The following is a 23,477-nucleotide window of genomic DNA, read 5'->3' as shown; positions in this document are numbered from 1 at the left end:
GATACGTGTCAGTGGTCTGTCGGCTTGCTGTTGTGGCGCACAGATGTCTTCATTGGGAACATTTTAGAATAGTTACGCAGCTTGTCTTTTCTAAGGTCGCACAGAATCTTTTAGAAAAAGCTACAGTGGTACCGCGAGAATATACGATAAATGTCACAGAAATTTTTGAGATTGGACCGTCTTAACGCGATAAGTCATCAGGGCACGTCACTAAAACTAATTTCAGCAAGCCATACCAAGTTGGCCTAACATTGATGTGGTTCTTTTTATTTTTTAAGTTTTCTACATCCTGTTTTTTTTAAATGTCCTATTCTGGTTTGGTTGATAGAATAGCCACTAAGTTTATTTACCTTTATTTGGATTACCTGTGACATTCGAGACCATCTGTTTCCATTGTTTGACAAAAAGGAGCACAGAGTGAAGAAGATGTAGACCATAGACGATGCTAAATTAGTATCGTGGCTAAGTACCATAGGCTTGTCACTTTTGATCAAAAGATAGAGTAATACTGGTAGTTTTTACATTACATTTGGGAATCGGGCAGTGTGAAGCTTTTGTATTTTAGGGGTCTTGAACTGACCACTAAAACTCGCCCAGTAGTGCATAAATAAATAAAAATTGCCCCTGACGGTAGTTTCACAGGTCAACATGAAATTCAGTTGATATGTCATAACAGGAGGCATGAAACAGTCTCAACAAAAAACAAAACTGAACAAAACGTGAGCCAATTTGGTTTGAAGCAGCCATTTTAGGCGAATTCGGGGCTTGTACTTTGACGAACTCCCACTAGGAAATTTGCCCAAATGAGCACCGATCGGAAACAAGTTTCCAAGACCGATGAATTGCTGAGCATTTTTCCCTACGCCACCTAATGCGGACAGAGCATGTCGTCAAAGAAAATGGGGGTACGAGGTCTTCTTTGCTGCTGGTTTGAGGTTTATTTCCCTCATAATTAGTCATTAAAGAGAGTATTCGTCATGCCAAGGGAAGAAGTTTTCATACAAAAATGAGCCTCAAAATTGGCAGTGACATGTCTCTCCCCCTTAAAAAAAGCTGCAGCTGCAAGTAAATACATTCAAGCTGAGTCTTGTCCAATCACATTAGAGGTGAGGGAGGAAAATATCAAGCAGTTGCAGAGAGACCGCGGTGAGGATGACTGAGGATGGTGCACATTTGCGGCGGGGACAAGCGTACAGAGATCGAATTACAGGCAGAACACCCACAGCGCAGCATCGAGCCCACACCAAAGCAGCACGCCATTGTTTCGCTGCAGCTTAATTGGCACATGGAGAGGACGAGGAGGGTGGGCGTCCATAGAAGGACTGGAGTGTGCGTGTGTGTGTATGGGGGGGGGGGGGTAGGAGAAGGAAACACAGGACATTACAATCAAAGCATGGCCATGAGACTGATGATAAACCAGTTATTTGGTCCCTCTCTAGGGGGGGGCCTCTGTATTGAAGGCAGCTCCATCCTGTTGATGCTGCCGGTAAACACCTTGTCCACTCTGTGTGGCTGGAAAGGGGCCGCGGGGAGGAGGGATCACAGAACAAGACTCGCGGGATCGAATCATCATAACGATGGCTTCATCCACATCCAGCGATGATGCCAACGATAAGAGGGAGCATGCCGAGTGTCCCGCAAGAGGCCACTTATATATTCAAATACTCTGCTTGCTTTGACTCCCGATAAACAAACTGTGAATGGAGGCATGCATGAGGGGACAAACTTCCTGTCCGGGAGCGTGTGGACCCCTTCCTCCTCCTCCCCAAAATATCCCGGCAATGCCATCTCCTCATGCAATCTGAAGAATTCAAGACACTTCCGATCACTCCTTGCCTGCACAGCTGAAACTTAAAGGTTGAACATCTCTGGGATGCGAGTCTAAACTTCCGGTTTGTCCATATTTTTAAACCAATTCTTCCAAAATAATTTGTTCCAAGGTTAAACTGTCACCGTGTAACTGTACAGGCAATGTATGCTGTACGTCGCTAGCACAAATAGATAAGCAAAGACACATTATTCATCTTAATTTGCCACTAACCTCTTCCACACAAAAATTCAATCAGAGCAAAAAGAGTCGTTTGGGACACAACAGTGTGGAACAAGTGTGAAATTTAACACTACCTATTCTTGCATTCCATTCCCACTCTTCTCTTACACATCTCGTTTGCCTAAAAGCATACTTGTCTAAGCCATTTTTAACTTACTGTCACAATATCAATAAAAATAACAATGTTCATGCGAAACGTGTTTTTTTTCTTCTTCATGTCAGTATAGATTCTCAGTCATCCAGGTCATGGTAATCCGCAAAGACTGAATCGAGGCAACTGGAGTCTTTTTGTTTGTTGTGTTGTTTTCGTAAAACTGTCAAAAATGACACCTGTAAAGGCAATTATGCTCTTAGGCCAAAATCTGAGTTACGAGTGAGCTTCAGGGTGTGTTGCCGCTTGAGTGGAAAAAATTAAAATAAAATAAATAGAAAGAGAGCGAGAGCAATTAAAGTATTGTAAGTCGCCAATGCACTTTTAGGCTTTTATTGAACGGGACAAACAGTCAAACGAACAAATACAACATGAGAACAATCGCAAGGATTTGCTGTTGGCCAGAACTCAAGCAACCTGACTCCAGCTCCTGATGTCACTCACTCGGCCACGCCCCTTAAAGGCACACACCCAACACACTAATACTATAATACATACAGTAACTACACTTAATAAACCTTTTATTGTTTTGTTTTATACAATCCAATGTTATTTTTCTTTATCAAAAAGGATAAAAAGTTGTGATTTTGTTGGAACGGATTAATGGCATTTCATTGCATTTTAATGGGGAAAATTTATGTGACTGAGTAAATTGATTTGCAAGCTTGTTCACGGAAAAAAAGGTAACTCGAAAGTCAAGGTACAGTACCACTGTATTTCCGGTTCTTTGCTTACCATCACACATCAAGGAAAGAAAAAAACCATCCAGAGAAAAATCACTTTTTGTTTGACTTTTAAGGTCTATTTTTCCAGAACATGTTGCCCGAACTGCCAAATTATACCACTTTTGGGGGGCTTTCAACTGTAATTCAGCGTGACTCCTTAGAGGAACAATGTGGGATAGATTAGGCGGGCCATTAAGCCATCTTGTGAGAGCGAGCGCCGCAGCACAATGCGAGCTGTATGTACAGTTAATCAGCAGAAAATAGCGCCATGATTGGCTGCCATCACGTTTGATGAATGGTCTCTTGTTTGGCATAACAATATAATTGGAACGCTAATAGCGAGCAGGCACTGCCGAGATGTTCCTCAAGGTTCCTTGCGGGTCCTCCTTACCTTTAGGCCGCTCTGCACCAGCTTGTGGATGTCCAGAAAGGGCTCCTTGAGCAGCTGCAGGTCGTGGGTGAGTATCCGGACAAATCCCCCCCGCTCCAGTACAAAGAGGCGTTGGGATCCGTCGCCGCAGTGCACCACGGCCACCGGCTGCCGCAGACCACTCAACACCTCCTGGGCACAGTAGCAGTTGTGTTTGTGTTTCCTGGGCAATGGCGGAGATACAAGAAAGTCAGAGAGAGGTGTGAATCATCCAGTTGGAAGGTGAAAAAAAAGGGGCGTGGGAAAATCTAAAGCAATGGTTATAAGTGGATGTTTGATATGAAATTATATTATACAGTGAACCCCTGTTTATTGTGGGGAATACGTTCCAGATCCACCCGAGATTTTAAAACTTTTTTTAAACTGTTACCCCTCTCACACCATTTAAAGACACACTCAAAATTATTAAAACACACTTTTTCTAAATATTTCTTAGCACCTGTATATTAGATTTTATATTTAATTTGTCATATTTTTTTACAAATACACAATTTCAAGTAGGAAACATGTTTGATAAATATACTAGCTTTAATAGATGCATTTGTTACTCTGCTGCAGAGAACAATGGGCATCTGGTAGCGGGTGAGGGGTTACTAGGGTATATAAATTTTAAAATAAATAATAATTTGTAATTATTATGTAATATTTAGTTAATTAATTATATTTGGTTAAACATCTTTTTAAGTGGGGAGAACCTGCACATTTGTTGGCTGACTAAATACTTTTTTGCCCCACTGTATTTCATATTGCTACTATTTATTTTTATTTGTTTTTACATTCAAAATATTCCTGACTCTGCTGTTACGTCTACATCTAACATTATTTCACTGTGCCTTACTGCTATTTGCTTTGCATAGTTTATGCTGGTCTTACTATAGTTTTTAGATTTTTTTTTTTTTTCATTTTCAAAAACACAAACTTGGAGGTTCGACCCAATTTGGTTGTATCTGCACTAATGACAATAAAGGCTTTCTATTCTATTCTCCAAGGGGGCCTACATAGTTAAATTCGCCCCTGAGTTCTGTCAGTGTCTATAAGAACAGGATGCAAAAAATCCACAAGGACCCCTGGCTGAGATTAAACAGGAAGTCAGCCATTTTGGTATGAAGCAGCCATTTTGGGTTAGTACTTTGACAAACTCCTGCTAGGGTATTCGCAGAAATGAGCCCCAATCGGAAGCAGGTATACTCCACAGATTGCATATTATAGATATTTTGCAGGGCTGTAGAGACAGATTTAAATGAAAAATATCTAAACATTCTAGACCAACACCTCTGAGTCACACATCCAGGTCAAGGCTGACAATCAACTCATCACATTGACTCCATGTGTGCATGTTTCCGCTCAGTGTTAGTCACTTGAACTGTCCTTGGATTTGAAAAATGGGGCAAATGTAGCCTAGTCGGGTGGCAGATACAGTCTGGTCTTTTGGCCAGTAGGAAGTGGCGATAAAAGGCCTCGTCTCAGAGAGGGGACGTTTGCATTGTGTAAGCGAAAGCCCCCCCTGAACAAACTTCAGCACACGACTCCACTTGTTGCTACTACACAATCAAGATTTAATGCCTGAATCTGATCCAGAAAAAGAAAAAAACAACACGCTAACTAAAACGTGACCACAAACCTGCTGATATCTTCCATCTTCTCGTCTCCCAAGTAGTTGGAATCTTGGCCCTGTGCTTGCTTTCGTTGAAAATCTGGAAAGCACAGGCCACCATCTCGTCTGCCGTAGTATTGACAGAACTCATCCACGTCAGCCTGGAACAATTCTGCGCAACAAACAATAAAAATAAATAACATATGGGCAGGTACATTTTAGAAACGAGCCAGAGCAGAAAATATAACGGCGTATGAGATTGTCGGTCATTGGAGAAGAAAGAGGAGACGAGTGATGGACAAGAAGGGAAAAAAGATATGATGTGTGTGTTGGGTCAAACCGAACCACAACGAGCAAAAGACAGCGGGCCAAACCAAATGTGGACAGGTTTTTTCAGGCTAAAACTGCAAGGAGGAGAGAGACTATAATTTACACTGACATGATTTTGGCTTAGGGGGCGTGTTTGTGCATATCGAATAATAAATACTCGACTTTGTGAAAAACATTTATTGACGATGTACACCAACTGTCAGTCTGATATGATTGCAATGCGGCGTCTCCTGGTGGGTGAGCGAGAAACGACGCATTTGGAGATTGGAAAGCCTCAGGAACTCAGGGAAATGTTTGGCCTTCGGTATATAATAAACAGAACAGAGTGGGTTTAGGATATTAATATTCTCTTTAGAAACAAAACTATCATGTATCAGTGTGGGAGGTCGATTCGAGAGGTGCACTGTCAATGTGTACTTGTCTTTTATGACCAACCAAAGAGGAAGTCAAACACTGGCCTTTCAATGATGCTGCTCGACTAGAAAGAGAATTTATCCGGTGGGGAATAAAGCTAACATGAAGTAAAACGACTCCTCACAGACATGGAAGAGAGAGGCAATATTTTCTCAATATTTTTTCGTGTATGTAATTTAATACGACTAATACTACATTGTATTTACATAGCGCTTTTCACAGTACTCAAAGTTGCTTTACATAACATAAAAACAACAATAACTAAAGATAATGTGAGGAATAATGCAAAATTCTCAGGAGTGGAATTGTAAGGAGATAAATGTGAAAAGGGCAAAATGCAAGCAAATGGTAAATATCGGTAGTACAGAGGACAGATGTAATTAAATAATTTCATTCATTCCAAAAATATTGAAATGAAAACTTTATTCATTGCATTGTTTTTCATTTATTTTTAAATACATTTTATATTTATTTGAGGCTGATATTTAAATTTATTTATTTATTTTATTCAATTTAAATAATTAGTACTTCTTTATTATTAAATAAAAAAATACAATTAATAATGAAAATATATTAATGTAAAGTCCACTTCTGTATAAATTTTGTTTATTTGAGAATCTTTAATTTATTGAAGAAAATACTGGTAGGTGTTGCCTTAAAGGTTTGCTTTAATGTCATTAAATGTGTTGCTGTTCACACACAATCTATTTATTTTGCATTTGGTTCCCTTACTGTACCAAATGTTAACCCAAACGTGACCTTAAAACCAAGGTATGTAGCGAACCGTGATTTTTGGCACACCCCAAGTATTTATGCATGTACAGTATGAATCCTTATTTCTTTTTGACCGCCCTAAGAGTAAAAGTGATATTTTAGCCACACACATACAAAAACAGCTCCGGCACAACATTATTCCCAGAGTGTCCTACCTCCGGAGCCCCCCCCCCTTTTGACCTAAAAACAGTCTTACCAATACTGTTTCCTTTGGTCAAAGCCAGAGGACAGACAGACAGAGGTGGGGGGGGGGGGGGGGGGGGAGGAAAGCAAACCCACCCGTGATAAAAACACAAATAGGGTCCCACCCCAACCCCCTCCTTTCATCTGCCACACTGCAAGGGCTGACCGCAGCAAATAGTGGAGGTGATAGGATATCCCCCTTGAACATCTAAACACAACAGAGATCAAAGTAGCACAGGAACCCAAGCACGCCGACTTACCACCCACCCGCTTGTGTCCGCAGTTATCTTAAACACACTGGTGTGGGAGCTCGGGTTGGGGAAGGGAGAGCAAGGGTAAGAGGGAATGGTGGTGGTGGTGGTGGGAATGTGGGAGTGAGACCTAATGGAGGGTTTCATAAGTGCAGCTACCAAATACAAGGGGCTGAACCGAACAGTCAACGCTACTACTCCGCATCAACGTTTAAAGCTTGAAGTTGACTAATCGCTAATCGTGTTTTTGACACCTTGTTTTCCAGTCGGCCAATTTACAGACGATCTTCGACTTGTCCGTCTGCTGACATTGCCAGACTCTAGGAGCAGCGAAATGTCCGACATAGTCTTAACTGACGTCAGTATAATATGTGGCCATTTGGATTCTTCAAGCGTTTAGAAATATTATAGGAAAATGTTCATCCTCAAATATAATAAAAGCACAAGTGAAACAGAAACACTGAAACAGAGAAATGCTTAAGTTTTGAAGTCTTGCTAAGATGTCCGACTTATAATATGCTAAGCTATGGAACACAAGATGCAACCTCCTGGTTTGTTTCAAGAGAAACATGCACAGGACTCCTACTAATTGAAACTATAATTAGCATAATGGCAAGTTGCATTTTTAATCATTTGTTTATATTTGTTTCAGTGCCTTTCTGTCGAAATGTCTTACGTGAAACCAGTCTGTGGCAAAAACAACAAAAGTTTGATACTACCTCTGAAGGCGCAAAAATTGCAGTTGACGTTTTCACCCGTTATTCATTAGTGCCATTCATACAGAAAGGAGACATGAAAAAAGGCAAAAAAGTCTGAAAAACTCAAGTGTTCTCTCGCCTGGTCATTTTGAATTCTATACGTCACGCCTCAAATTATCCGACCGCAGGATGCTGTACCTGTGTGTGAAAGCACACACCGTAGTGGCATTAGTTCTTGTTCATTGGGTTCTGTGCACAAGGCACAAGAGAACAAACAGCACATCGCCAGTTGCAGAATCTCTGTATGAAATGGCTTTAGTGGTCTGTTTTCTGGATTTTGTCCCTGAGAGATCTTTCAGTTATAGCTTTTATGGGGCAATTTTGCGGGATATCTGTTTGAAAAAGGTTTTAGACTCCAGGTCGCCTGCCTTAAAACGTGGCTCTAGGATTTGAGAGCCACAATACCAGCGACTTTTTTACTGTTACAGTTCTGAAGAAATATGCAGACTCTGTGCGGAGGCAGTTTCACTTTGGTGGTACATATGGTCACTGTCCAATAAAAAGCATCTCCATTTTGGCAGTTAGGGTAACGGGTGAGGTGGAGTGGGCACCAGGTACCCCCCCCCAAAGGCCTCATAAAGAAGCTGCGGGCATGTCCTAAAAAGAGCTATCCAGCGATGGGAGACTGTGATTTCCTAGGAGTGCTGTAGAAATGACCATTTGAAAAAGTAAATACTTGCAGATATAGAAATAAAGTCTTGCAAATGAATATTTACATATGTCCCAACTTGTTTAACTCATTGATTATTATGATAAATACTGTAGTTTTCACTAAATGAATATCATTAATTATTAATAATAACATACAATTAAAGGTAATTTGAGCAAATTTGTTCTCTCAGAAGTTTGTATCTCACTGGTAGCCCTTCGCATTAATCAGTACCCAAGATGTAGCTCTCAGTTTCAAAAACATTGGTGACACCTGATTTACAGTCTTCAGTGAACCAAACACAATTCCAAACACAAATTTTGGGAATTTGGGAGGAAGCCAGAGTAAATTAAAAAAATTTAAAAAGTAAATAAGTAAATAAAAATGAATAAATGAACAAAATAAAAAAATAAATGAAAACATTTAAAAAGCTGAGCCTCAAACGCTGAACCTCAGAACTGTGAGGTAGACATGCTAACCATTGACCCAAAGAGCCGAAATGCTTTTTTCGTATAAAAATCAAACTTTTGCCAAATTGGGAGATGTTTATCGGACTGCGACGAAATACCGTGTCAAAAACAAGGACACCTGCTACGACCATCCATTACTAATGTGCTAAAGTCAATGTGCGCTGTTCCATAAGCGTGTGACTTGAAAAATCTTCTTGTCCATTTTAAATTTGAAAAGAAGGCAAAGTTGAATACAGCAAAAGAGTGAGCGAACATGCTGGCAAGAGGCAGCTAGCGAGCGAGAGAGACACAGAGAGAGACACACAGAGAGAGAGAGAGAGAGAGAGAGAGAGAGAGAGAGAGAGAGAGAGAGAGACAGAGAGAGAGAGACAGAGAGAGAGAGCTGTGTCCATATTTGCGGCTCCCCGGCGCTGAAGCTTCCATCTGGTTATCTTCCAAAGGCAACCTGGGTGGCCCGGCGCAAGTACTTGACATCTTGATGCACTTCAGCAGTTTTACATACACACTGGCTTTGTAGAAAAATAAATGTGTCATTCGTCACCACATATGCTGATCTGTGGCGGCGGGGGCCCGTGGAGAAGGAGCACAACACAGGGCGGGAGAAAAGGGGGGTGGTAAGTAAAAGGGGAGGGGGGGCTCGTCCTTTCAGTTTTTTTTTTTTTTTTTTTTTTGCTTTGACTCCCCGAGCCCACATGTTGTGTCAGCTCCTGGGCAGTAACTGCCAACCAACCGCACCTCCTCTACGCGCTGTGAGCTAATGTCGCAGTATGTGCCCGCCAGCGCAGACAAGGACGAGTTATGTTGCAATGTTTGATATTCTGTTGTGTTGCATATGCAGGCAGGGTATTTGATCATGTTTTGGAATGCACTACTATGATCTTGCATCCTTTCAAACGGAATTCTGCTGTGGCTCAACGAAGGATGGTAGCAGTGGTGTTGAATGGATTCCACCATCCATTGGAAGTGGCTTCAAACCAAAATGACATACCTCCTGTTCAATTTCAGGCATCGGTCCTTGAGACTTTTTTGTGTGTTCTATTATGACAGACGTGTTGACTAAATGTCGTGTGGATCGGTGAAACTGGTGTCAGGGGTTAATGTTTTTTGTTGTTTTTTTAACTTTCCAGTGGATAAAACTGAGCTGTGGGTCATGTTTCGGACTCTGTGAAGGAATTAAGATTAAGATTTTCTGTTCTTGTTGGGGATTGCCCAGCCATAACGCAAAGAGTCTTTTCTTCCATTTAAAACAGTTACGCTTTTGGATTCATATTGGATTATTTGATCATTACAATCGGTATAATCTAGATAATATACAGCGACTTCAGATGGACATGAGAGTAAATTTACTTATGGGATAAAAAAAATACATAAATAAAATAAAAAAATTTAAAAACAATGTTGAAAATGTATTTTAAAGAAATACAAGAATGCATGACAAAATGAAATGAAATTCGGTTTCTTTTAATTTTAAATATTCCGTTCATTTTCGATGTCCGAAAATACTCAGGAAAGCTTGATCTTTTTTATTTTTGTATTATTTTTTGTGTGAAAAAAATTAAAAATGTGATAGCATAGCTGAGATCCTGTTATTCTCCTTTAGACCACAAACTAGATGAGAGTGAATCAACAGTGCCTCTAGTAGTTGCAGCCAAGTAGTACACTCCATTCTGCCGTAATTATGCTTCAAGACAATATATATAAAAAAAAAAAACTGAATTGTCCCCGTTATAAGAATCAATATATCCACAGCTATATATATATATTTTTGATATGATAATCAATAGCAAATACAGTTGGGAATTTTTCCTTGATCAACTTGGGGGAGAAATGACTTACAAAAAAAATCTACAAAAAAATGACAATTGAAAAAAATCATTTTTAAACATTCTATTAATTTTCAATATCAGGACATATTAAGGAAAGTTTATTTTTTCCACATGATTATTTTAAGATTTTTACATTTTTTATTATAGAAATATGCTGTGATTGCTTGGCCCACCTGGATTTGACAAAATTTCCTGGATCTGACTCTGGGGCGGGGAAAAAAAAATTACAAAAAAAACTAAACATTTCCAAAAATGTGTAATAAGTCACAGACGATTTCAAAAAGGTGAAAAATACTGAACATTTTTCAAAAATGGTACAAAACATTAACAGGGAATGGAAGAAACTAAATTTCCTCGATTGACTATGGTGGGAATAATGATGAAAAATTAAAAGAAAATAATAAAAAAATAAAAAAATATTCTTTATACATATTAATTATATATATCAATCCATCCATTCATTTTCTATACTGCTTATCCTCACTATGGTATTGTTCCATTTTAACACATCTTTATTTAATTAAAAAAAAAAAAAAAAAAATTTATTACAAAATTCTTTGCTTCTCTTGTTGACTGCTTTGCTTGCTCGTTTGGGCTGGATTTGACAAAATTTCCTTGAGGGAAAAATTACATAAAATTTTTTTGAAACATTTAGAAAAATGTAACTTAATTCTTGAAAATGTTACAAAAAAACAAGATTTTGATATTTAATTACTATTATCAGAAAATACTAAGAAAAGATCATTTTCCACATCTTTATTTTAAGAATTTCTTCTACAAAAATCCTGCTGTTGTTTCTTAGTCCATAACTGGCTGCTTGCTTGGGCTGGCTTGTTTTTGCACCAGATTATTTTCCACGCATATGTCAGAAGGTAACACAAATCTGTGCGTGTGTGTGGTTGCGACAATCAAGGTCAGGAAAACATGTCCGTGTTTGTTATGCTAATTAAAATAAGCTTGCAAAAAAAAAGATACAAGGGAGTGAGAGGATGAGTTGAAAAGAAAAAAAGGGAGGACAAGCTAGCAAACAAACGAGGGGTGGTCGGCAACAAATGAAGGAGAGGTCAGATGAGGTAAGGCAATGGATAAATAAATACACGCGTAACATCTGACTGACCGCGAGTGAATCTTACAAGGTAACCAAACAAAGCCTTGTGATTTGGAGACGTTCTGTCGGGAATATTTACCCGGTACGTGTCCCCGGCAGGTGTAGTAGAACTCGCGGCAGAAGTCCTGGCAGAGCTGGGGCAGGTCGGGCTCCCTGTGTGGCATCCTGCCTGGGTCTGACGCGTGGAATAACACCTGCGCGTTGGGGGAGCAGCGCGCACACTTGATCTCCTCCAGCAGACGGCCGCATTCCGTGTTGTTGGTGGTGAAGATCTGGGGAGACCACACACACATACACACATTCAACAAGGATCTACGCCTGATTATTTTTTAGTGTTGATTAATCGTGTTAGGTTTGAAAAAAATGGAGTGAACTACTTGGCCTGTTTGCTGTTTGCCTGTTCAAAATGATTATACACATAGGATTTAGGTTAAATAAACGTTTTGTTCATCTGAGAGGTTTTTGCATATGTTGTTTCACCTGTCCATTCTATTTAATTGGTCAAAGACAGGTTTGATAATTACTTTCCCCACATGAGCCTGATTAAAGGGAAATTAGGTTGTTCCACATAATTATGCAAGTTACAGTTGTTATGCATAACGCGGGGGGAAGACAGATCTTCGACATTTCAAGAAAAACATCACACTGTTAATTCATGTTCACAAAAAAACGAGTTTGTTCCTTTAAAGGCGTATTAAAGCAAATGCATGGTGAAAAATGCAAATAAGCCCACGATTAAGTACAATTATGTGTGGGAAAGTTTCTGTGAGGCACTATGTTCTATATGGAGTAGCTGTTAAAATAATGCAGTTATTACTGGCCACTCATGTGCTTGAGAAGTATCTGCACCATTTGCACAATTGACATTGTTCCAGATTATCGCATTACTAGTCATTTTAAACTGCATAATTTCTTGAAGCCTCTGAGCCATGTGCACAATGGTCACTGCACCAGACTACTGTATTGTTCTAGTAGTCATTTCAAACTACTCTAAATTGTTAGAGGACTCGGCATCATTTTCACAATTGTCAAAAATAAAAATAAAAATGTATCGGCATTACCCCATTACTGGTAACCTCTTATTGCTCAGTGATTGTCTTTTTATGTCTTGATGTCTCAAAAGTATGCACTGTCAATTGACTGTCTGTTGTCGTACTAGAGCGGCTCCAACTACCGGAGACAAAATCCTTGTGTGTTTTCCACATACTTGGCAAATAAAGATGATTCTGATTAAATATGTACAGGTGTATAATGAGTTTAGAACAATGCAATTAAAACAAAACCCTAACGAAAGAACTGTGACTGGTAAAGCAGTTTCCCAGGTGAGCCTAATTAAAAAGAAATTCCTTAACGAGGTTGTTCTGCAATATATAGTCACAGTTTTTATGCATGGTAAGGTAAATGACTCTTTCTGCTGATGACAAGCACAGAATATTTCAATGCCTTGCCAAAGGACAGAAAACACTGGATATCAAGAAAATCATTGTACTGTTAAGGCGTGTTAGGGAACGCTTCTGTGGCGCACATTATTCACTGATGAATGCCGCGCTACTGGATTGTCTAGATGGATGGAGTTCTGGATGGTCGGTGGACGGTCAGCATGTCCCGATACGGCTGCAAAGTCAGTAACGAGGCTGTAGAGTGACGTTTTGGGCTGCAATAATATGGAGTGAGATGGTAGGGCCCTTTAAGATGCCCGAAGGTGTCAAAATGAGCTTCTAACGAGCCATTTCCCCGACATGGTATATATAAAAAGAAGAACTGTGCCTTCCGCCTTCTGCAGAAGGTACCATTTTAAGCTGTGGCTTGTGGAAGCTCTATGAGGGTGGATGCCTGAACAGTAATTCTGGGAGGCAATTCTTGCATCCCCAAATGAGACAGAGATTTTGAGAAATGTTGAGGCGTCAATTAAAACAGTTTAAATGGACAAAAATCAGCCAGACAGACAGTTAAGAAACAACACATTCAGCCATAACTTACGACTATCACGGGCTCTACACTAACTTTTTCATTGGTGGCACTGACTTTCTCAGTCGGTCACACCCTTTTTTGGGGGGTAAAGCACGACCATGCATGCTGATGAACAGTTGTCGGCTCAGCTCCTGCTTCATCTAGACAGATCGATAGAGGGACCGCATCACTGCACCGGTCTGCCTGTCGATCTCCCGCTCCATTCTTCCCTCACTCCTGAACAAGACCCTCCACTCATCCCCTTTGGGCAAGATCTAATTCCCGGCCTGGAGAGGGCACGTCACCCTTTTCCAAATGAGTACCATGGTCTCAGATTAAGAGATGGTCAGAAGGCGGTGCGTGGACCAATGCACATGCGTGGAACGTTTACCGACGTAAACCCTGAAATGTAGTCTGAATGGAACCATGTGCCAGTCCAAAGCAGTCTGTGTACGCACAATGTGAAAACTAGCCAAGTGGGAAAAAGAGGGTGACTTTAAACCACAATGTCCAATACAGTGCCTGTGTTAGAGGGAGCATTAAAACATATGCACTTCCACAAACGTGACTACAAAAAAAAGGTCGCAATCTCAAGCCCTTTATTATAAACTATAAGATAGCACACCAAGCACAATAGTGACCTATGACCGAATTAACACCACGTCCCAATGAATCGCAGGGTGTGTACTTCAAACTTAAGACTAAAGACTTCACCTCAAATACATGTCTGGTACACTTTGCAGAATATAGTACAGGTCGTGAGTAAAATGGGTGGTTTAATTTTAAATGACCAACAATAAGCCGCGCCAGACAGACAGTCAAGATAAAACGCATTCAGACATCACTTCCAACTATTATTAACTATAATACAGCACCAAGTGCAATAGTGGTCATAGCAAGTATACCACCAAGTAATCACTGGATATGACATCTACTTCAAACTTAAAACTATATGCTTCACCCCAAATAGATACCCAGTAGTCTTTGCAGAAAACGGTGTGACGAGTAAAATGATTGATTTAATTCAGATTTGGAGACCACGCCATCAATAAAAACTGCACAAGACAGTTTAAATGACCAACAATAAGCCAGCCCAGACAGACAATCAAGGTACAACACATTCAGACATCGCTTCCAACTATTATAAACTATATAGCAGCAATTGCAATATGGCCAATGCTCAAAATGATGTCGTGCAGACCTTTCCATTAATACACACCTGGTAGGCTACTCTCTGCAAAATTAAAAAAAAATTTAAAACTAAATGCTTCACTCTATTTACACGCTTGGTACTCTTTCTTTAGTACGTGTAGTGAATAAAATGGGTGGTTAAGCGTAAATTTTGTGACCACGCCATCAATAAAAACAGCAAGTAATGCATAAAATGGGTGGTTTAACTTCAATTTTGACTGCTGCGTCAATAAAAACTGCACAAACCAGTTTAAGTGGGCACAAATCAACCAAAGCAGAAAGACCGTTAAGGTACAACACGATGATACAGTAATAAACTGCAACTGCACCAAGCAGCAACTGCATTGTTTATTTTTTCCTAGGTCCAATGCCAACATCGTCGGGTTGTGCTACCAAAAAAAAGAAAAAAAAAATAATAATCAGCCTCACTCCACTAATTGTCACTGGTAGCCTTACCCCATTTTCCCCACATAAAGTTAGACAGTAAATTAGCCTGTCTGGAGCACCAAATTATCCCTTTTGGTTGGCAAAAGTCTTCTTTTTTTTTTTTTTTTGACAACTCCCAGCCACGGGACACGTGAAATGAAGGAAGCAAAAAAATAAGAGCTCGACTTCGGGGGATCGTTAGTAGCCCGAGAGTTAATCCAAAAAGCAAAGAGCAGGATTATTTATGTAGCAAATTAGCTGCAATAAAACACAATGTAATCTGGTTTGGGTCAAGAGCAGTTGCCGCTTGGGCAAGCAGAGGCAGGCTGGCAGTACTTTACTCTGTGTGAGGTCCATGTGTCAACACAAATGTAGAGATAGACAGGCACATCGTTCCCTCTCTCTGGTATCAACAAATTAGCAGTCCGTCCAAGTCAATTAGCTGCGAGGACCCAAGGACAGCATAAGGACGCCTTTTCCCTGATTGCGGAACAAACTGCCACTGAGGGGGAAAGACACTCTGTTTGGAGGCTGTGTTTACCCGAAAAAGGTAGCAAGAACCACAAGCGCCAAGCTGATTATGCTAACGTATACGGAAAATTTTGGACAGTCCAACACGATACAACGGAACCTCAAAGTTTGAATGCCTAAAAGGTTGTATAATCTGAAAGGTAGCAGAACCTCCGTTTGATCTGATGATGCTTATGTACAGTCCATACCCATACAATTTCACATGACAAAAAATGGAACTCAAGGCTCAAACACTTAAAAAGTCGTACAATTTGTAACGAGTATGCCTCAAAAGTCGCACAATAACTCGATGACATCACACATATTGGCAAATCTCGCAAGTACGATGTCTCGCTAGATATGCGCGACTCAACTCATTTCATCTAGCAAAGTTTATTGTGCACTTTGCTTTTTCTTAAGTTTTTCCCCATTTGTTCAAAGAAGAAAACTAGAAAATTATAAATTATGGGGACAGTACACATTGTCAGTTGTTGGCTATTTTTAAACGTAGAGTAAATGAAGACTATCGTATTGGTTTTTTTTTTACATTTTACATTACACAAAATATGTCGCACAAGAACTGTGTGTAACAAAACGCAAGCGTAAGTTTCACAAGATGTCAGCAAATTTTACAATCAGCGCACACTGCCAGTTCATTTCAGCTAGCATTTCACTTTTTGGGGGCTTTTTTGCTCCATCCATGCCGCAAAAGGATCAGCATAAGAGAAGAAGAAGAAGCATATGCAATGTCCAGTGTCAATGTACACATCATAACTTAATCATCAATCAAAGTTAACGTTGTGTACTGTACAATAGCATCAGTCAAGTCCAGGCAGTGGAGTTGACTACTTTAGCCGCCGAGTGAAAAGCGGCTTTACGTGTCATCAGTTGTTATCAAGGATGAGACTGTTTTTTTCGGAATTGTTTTTACATTTAAGCGCCACCACTTATTGACGTTAACTACGCTTACGTTAGAAAAGTAGCGGAAGTCCAAGAAGTGAAGTTGTCAGCTCTTACAAACTGTTTTGTGAAAAGTTGCAACATTTTGAGCCGTCACTTGTAATCAAGGTTAGTACATTGTTTTTTTTTTTTTTCCCCAGTGCTTATTTTAAGCTTGTATGGCCATTAAGAAAGTAAACATTGCCTGTGCAGTCAATAAACAGAAAAAAACATTTTTAAATCAGAACATTTGTCTCCATTGCCTAAAAAGGAAAGCTCAAGCCCCACACGTGTTCCTCCAGACGCCCTGCAGTGTGGTGGGCATGCCTGCCCTCCTGCTCTAAATTGCCTAGTGACTCCGAGTGGCGTGAGCTGGCAAAGGTTCCTTGGTGAGTAGCATTCGTGTGCTCTCAGCCGTGCCCCGCGTCCATATGTTGCCGGGACGGACTCCAAAATTTCGCCGTCCAATAAGCGGAACAAGCAAGGCTTTGTGTTTGTGTCCTCTTTTTTTCTGGCAGTGGTCGAGCAGAAGTGTAAAAACAAAAAGTCAATGATAGCCTAGCGTTTATGTAGGTTGAATGCCTAAAAATCGGAAAAAGGGGGACACTGGACCAACATTTTTGGAAAATATGCCTTAAAAATTAACCTTTTTGACACTGAACAGTTACAATGCATGATGTCAGCATATCATGCACACCTCACTATACCTCCTTACAGCCAGCATTACAGAATTCATGTGGATGCAGAAGTGACTATTGCCATGCATTTGAGTCTATCTGTTGGAGCATTAAGTAACGACATAGACTGCTACGTTAGCTTGTTGTGTTTACCTCTAGCAGGGTACCTGTCCAGTGGTTAGCTGGAAAGACTCGCTGTCGGACCCGGTATCGATCTCTTGTGATCGTTGTCTCTCAATTGAGTCCATCTGCTTGAGCAGCAGGTAAAGACGTAGACTGCTACATTAGGTCCTCGTGCTTGATTTTAGCTATCCAGCTGCCAATTGGTTAGCTGACAAGATTCTCATCTGGTGGTGGCACTGAGTACTTTGATTTCTGTTACCGGTGTCATGACAGTGAAAGGCCTTGGTCATCCAATTGAGTCCAAATGTTTTAGTATCAAGTAAAGATGGAGACTGCTCAATTAGCTTCTCACACTTGCCTCTTGCTAGTAACTTACTGGTTAGCTTACAACCCTCTGAGTCGGAGCTGGTAAGAATTGAATTTGGATATTCTGCGACTAATGCGGGTATTTGTGTCCAACTATTTTAGCATTGAAGAAAGATGTACACTGCTACATTAGCTTTTCACGCTTGATTCTCAGTTGTTAACTGCCGACTGCTTAGCTTGTAATAGTCTCATCGGGAGCTGGTGACAAGGACTTTGATTTTGGTAAATGATTTCACGCATTTCAGTCCACATTTGAGCACTGAGTCAAGATACAGACCACGACATTAGTTTCTCGTGCTTAATACCCGCCCATTAACTGTGAAACTGATAAAACTCTCAGTCAGAGACAGACTTTTCTTGCTTGATTCTAGCTAGCTGGCCACTGACTGGGTAGCTTATAAGATTCTCAAGCAAAGCTGGTGATGAGGACTGGGATTTCTGTGACTGATGCAATGCGTTTGAGTCCATATGTTGGGGAACTTGAGTAAAGAGTGACAGCTAAGTTAGCTTCTAATGCAACTGACGTCATTTTATACTTCTGACAGTTTTTACCCCTCCTTAAGAGTATTTGTAACAGAACTGTTGACCTAACCATTGTCTGTACAATTAATAACGGTTTTACAGTCTACAGTTCAGCATTTGACCTTTTTTTTTTTTTTTTTTTTTTTTTATAAAAAACAAATATAATCCCCTTTACAGCAATTTTAGGATATGGAAACCAATCGCCAGACATCTGAAAAGAGCACTTGTCATTCAGTGGCAAAAGCGATGTAGGCAACACTAAGCTCCAACAAAACACTTGTCCTCGGGGGAATAGGTGTATCTGGGTTGGCAAAAGAGGAGGGGAACACTCCCAAAGGCATTAACACTTGGACGGGGTTGATGACTGGAAGGAGAGGGGCGGGGGTGATGTTCTCCAGCTTCTCCCATTAGCGAAACCAACAAACACAATGGCCTTGTTATTCTTTGGCCATAATCAGAATGGACTCCGTGTGTGGGCAGTGTAGCTGGGAGGAGAAGTCGACTTTATTCAAACCCAACACCCCCCCCCCCCCCCCCACCCTCAACTCCCTCCTTGCTTATTTGCATGACTTGAGGAAATTAAATGATGCAATAATATGGCTCCCCACCCAGCAGCCCCCTGAATGATTCCAGGAATGGTTTTACATGAAAATAGTAGTCAGGCAAGGAGGGTGAGGGGGCATTCAAGAATGATACATTTCCCAAACATGTTATAGCTCTTTTGGCCTCGCCAAAGTAACTTTGCTTCACTTAATAGTCTTGAAGTTTTTCCACTAAAAATGTAAAACAACAAGATGCAGTCAATGGTGTTCAACTGACAAAAATGAAGTTGTTTAGCTAGAAGCCAGGTTATGTTCTTACCTTTTAGGTAAGCTAACCATAACCCGAGGACGGTGGGGGGCATGTTATACTGACTCATTATTTCGCTTGGTAGAATAGTATGGCAACACTTTGAAAAACATGTAATATAATTGATATGATACTGCTCAGACAGAAAAAAAAAACGTTTATTGAAACTTACCTTTTACGTGAAAATGGTTATGGCGGTGGGGGGCATTCAAGAACGACACATTTGTTATTGCTTTTGATGCCAAGTTATTTTGTTTCACAGAATACTCTGGACAAGTTAATTAAACAAGATAACACATAAGATACAGCAAGGGTTGTTAAACTAGTTGAAATGAGCCAGGTCACGTTCCAGAACGTTTACGTGAAAGTAGTGGTGGGGCCGTTCAAGAAAGGCACATTAGCCGCACATGTTTTTTTGTTGTTGTCAATGTCTTTATGTCTCCAAAGTGTTCTCTGTCAATTGACTGTCTGTTGTCGTACTAGAGCGGCTCCACTTACCGGAGACCAATTCCTTGTGTTTTTTGGGCAAATAAAGATGTTTCTGACATGTTTTTTTTTTTTTACTCATCTCACTTGTTTCGCTTCATAGTATAGCCTGGAAAACGCCGTTTGGCCCACAAAACAACAGCTAAGTCACAACCAAAGTTGTTACACTTAAATTAAGTAATTAAGTAAAAACTATTGGTCGCGTGCCTCACCGTTTTTACTGTACGTGAACAGAATGTATGTGTGTGTGGGGGGGGGGGGGGGGCATTTAAGAACGTCACATTTTTTATTAGAGCTTATGTTTTTGGATCACCAAACTCATTTCACGTCTCAAAACAGTCTGCAAAACGCCACTAAACGGACAAAATAACGGCTAAGACGTTGTTTAGCTAGCAGCCAGGTCACGTTCCTACCTTAACCGTCAAAATTGCAGCGAGGTGACGATGGTGGGGCATTCAAGAACGACATATTTAACGAGCATTTGTAGCTCATTTCGCTTCACACAATGGTCTGTAAAACCTCAGTAAAAACGTAATAGAAAAGGTAACATGCGTGCTAAGTTATTAAACAGGCAGAAATATTAATTATTGATGAAGTTATTACGCGCATGTATTGAGTCACCAGGTCGCCTTCCTTATCTTTTATGTGGAAAATTAGTGGCGGGAGGCATTCAAGAACGACACAGTGGTTACAGACAGCCTGGGAAAACTTCGCAAAGCTGACAAAATAACAGACAATGTGCGGACAGGGTTTTAAACAGACGTCGTTTACTTCGTAGCCCCCGTCGCGTTTTGCTTACCTTTCGCCGGTAAGCCCCCGAGTGGCCACACCGGGAGGTGGGCCGTCACCAATGGCAACGACCTAGCCGACGCACCGAGCGGCACGTAACGTAAAACGGTGCCAAAATGACGTAAATAAAACATTTTTAAAACCTCTCACCCCCCCTACACGAAAGAGTCGCTTTACGGTACAACCTGAGATTACGTCTGTAAAGCGAAGCACCAACCTCTAAAAAGCAAAATAAAACAGCGTAACGACGGTCGTAAAAAGCCCCCAGTGTCGCTATTGTAAGCCTCACCCGGGCATCCCTGCGGTGCGCGATCTGGTACGCCGCTCTTCTGGTGGGACAGCAAGACACTCGGGGGTAGAGCCGGTGACACACTTCGCCTCCGCCGCTGGCGGAGGCGGTCGTGGTGGTCGTGGAGCCGCCGCCGTCCAAGAGGACTTTCCTCTCCCGCTTCTTGAGGCGCTTGGGCAGGCTGCCGTCGTAGCAGCGTCGCCGCCTGGCGCTCAGTTCGCCACCGCGCTCGGGTCCGAATTTGGCGTCGCCGCACTCCCAAACGTTGACAGCGATGGCCAGCACCAGCACGAATTGCAAGTGCTTCATTGTTTTATGATTATTATTCTTTTTTTTTTTTGTAAATGCACAAATAATTAAAAACAAAACAAACCCCAAAAAATATCTGAAAAATCCAAACAAATAAATCCACAATATTTCCAAAACAGGCGGATGCACAAAAATAATAAAGCAATCTGTTATATTAAAACTCTATATATGTGTGAGTTCATTACATTTACATTTAGTACAAGCATGCTGCAGGTGTCTGTCTCCTAGTAAAACAATAAATACACGTGGTTTCCCAGAAAACGGCAAAAAAAAAAAAAAAAAAAGGTGACAATTTATCCACAAAAGCAGAGCCCGGGCGTCCCTTGCGGTTGACAATAATAATAATGATAATCCCTCTTTGTGCAGATGCATTGAGCCAAAAAAAAAAAAAAAAAAAAAAAAAAAAAAAAAAAAAAAACCCAGGTAAAAAGACAGTAAAAGTTCCTTCTTCTTTTCTGCAAGTCCTCGTGAGGGCTCACATGTTTTGCCCGTGCGCTTTCCTCCTTCTTTTTAACCAGCGCGCGAGAAGAGCGCCGTGACGTATATGTGCGGCGGGGGCGCGCGCAGCACACACACGCACGCACATATACACACACGCACATCCACGCACGCACGCGCACGCACACACACACACACACACACACACACACACACGACTAAGTCGACGGTCACCTGGCTGCAAGGAAGAGTGAGTGCGTGCATGAGGATTCAAACACACTGCACAATAATCCACATTTACGATGATATTGGCATTCATGTCAAATAAAACCTGTAATATGTCCAATATATGGCAATGTTCACCCACGATGCAATTAGAACACCCGTTTAAAAAAATATGCAAGGATATTGACATTAATATGTGCTATTATAGTGCTTTAAATGCATTATTTATGACTAGTTATTTACCCACCACCCCCAAGAAAAAATGGACATGGAAATAATTATTTCAAAGGTCAAATTGTGGACATCGTAAAAGCTTTGTCAGTACAGGCATTCTTCACAGTCATACAAGTGCAAAAATAAGCCCACCTCACACTCAGGTCTTAACTAAATTGACAATGAGTGGTGTATGATTCACGTCATAAACTCTTGCAGCATTCTCTATGGTCACGAAAGAGTAAAAAGTCACGAAAGAGTAAAAAGTAAAGTCAAGTTGATTTGTATAGCCCAAAACAACAAAATAGTCTTGCTAAATAAGCAAGAAAAAAACACTCGGGGCTGTATTTTCGTGACCGTAAAATAGAGCCCTCAGTCTAACTTGAATGACGTAGGTAGGTTGAATGTGAAGAAATGCGCCTCAAACTGTTTTTTTTTCTTCTGAATTGTCATATGTCACAAATGTAAAAAGAAGTCAGTTAATATTTAAAAGAGTTTAAAAAAAAAACGTTGCCTTACTTTAAAGATGAACAGCAATGGTTTAATACGGAGAAAGGCACGTCAAGCATTATATACGTACAAAGATCAAGGGCGGACAGGCAATGGCCTCCCAAACGTCTCATAAAAACTGATTCATAATGTTTTCTTTAATTAGCAATTATTCTTATTCGTCTTAATTCGCGCGCTTAAAAACATCCAAATGTATAATCATGATCGTTTCGACCGACCCCCTTACCTTCTAATGCAACGGACTATTCTATCTTCTTACTGCATATGTACGGACTTGATTCAGGAAGAAGGTACCAAAACAAAGTTACAAACTTGTGGGCGTGTCGTGAGGAAAAGAAAGCGGAGTTTTCCCAGTGGAGTAGAGAAGGCAAGAGGAAGGCAATTTTTTTAACAATCAAAACAAACAAAGGTTTTAGCATTTTTCATGGTGACACTGAATGCGCGTGACCGACAACAGCAACAGCCAGATGGTTTTGCCAGTAGCAGTAGCACTGCTGTCAGTGTCAGTCAAAGAGGACGCAGTAGAGATGAAGTGGAGAGTGGCACGAGTGACACTTTGATTGGCGGCGAATTAAGTTGGCTTTCGCGCCTGCCCGCGTCTGCAATATTACCAAAACCCGGTTCTGCCACCACGCAGATCCACGCTGCCCGCGGCGTCGGATTGACGCTGGTCTGAATCTTGAAAGACAGTTGACAGTCATAATTTTAATATCCTAAACCAGTGGTTCTGACTTTCTACACCTCCAAAAAATACTTTGCTCTCCAACAACCATCATCTGAGACAGAACATCTCTTTTGCAATGGTCACCTGGCCAAGAAGGCAGCAAGTTAAACGTCAAGCCCAAATCAATCATATACAAGATTATATTATTATTATTATTATTATTATTTTCAACACCCCTCTCAAAAAAAAACCAAAAAAAAAAAACCCTGGCATTTGAATAGGGGTGTG

The 23,477-nt window shown here is 40.7% G+C and overlaps 1 protein-coding gene across 4 annotated transcripts in view; it reads right to left on the bottom strand.

Moving 5' to 3' along the window:
• The window catches only part of hhip (hedgehog interacting protein), a 56,198-nt gene extending 34,772 nt beyond the window's left edge, over positions 1–21,426 (bottom strand). The window contains exons 1-4 of one of the 4 annotated variants that reach the window (XM_061770913.1): positions 20,831–21,426; positions 11,793–11,985; positions 4,978–5,122; positions 3,318–3,519 (exon numbers count right to left, since the gene is read on the bottom strand). In XM_061770913.1, coding sequence (XP_061626897.1) covers positions 3,318–3,519; positions 4,978–5,122; positions 11,793–11,985; positions 20,831–21,139 — 849 coding nt within the window. In that variant the 5' untranslated portion in view covers positions 21,140–21,426. Of the gene's footprint in view, positions 1–3,317; positions 3,520–4,977; positions 5,123–11,792; positions 11,986–20,165; positions 20,278–20,355; positions 20,496–20,551; positions 20,653–20,830 lie in introns of those variants that run through there. The other 3 variants (XM_061770916.1, XM_061770915.1, XM_061770914.1) reach the window with 3 other exon arrangements.
• Positions 21,427–23,477: the final 2,051 nt, after the last annotated feature.

Source organism: Phyllopteryx taeniolatus, chromosome 4, assembly GCF_024500385.1.
Source record: "Phyllopteryx taeniolatus isolate TA_2022b chromosome 4, UOR_Ptae_1.2, whole genome shotgun sequence".
NCBI lineage: Eukaryota > Metazoa > Chordata > Actinopteri > Syngnathiformes > Syngnathidae > Phyllopteryx > Phyllopteryx taeniolatus.
The sequence above is the reverse complement of the archived record's forward strand: the minus strand, read 5'-3'. Positions and strand labels throughout refer to the sequence as shown.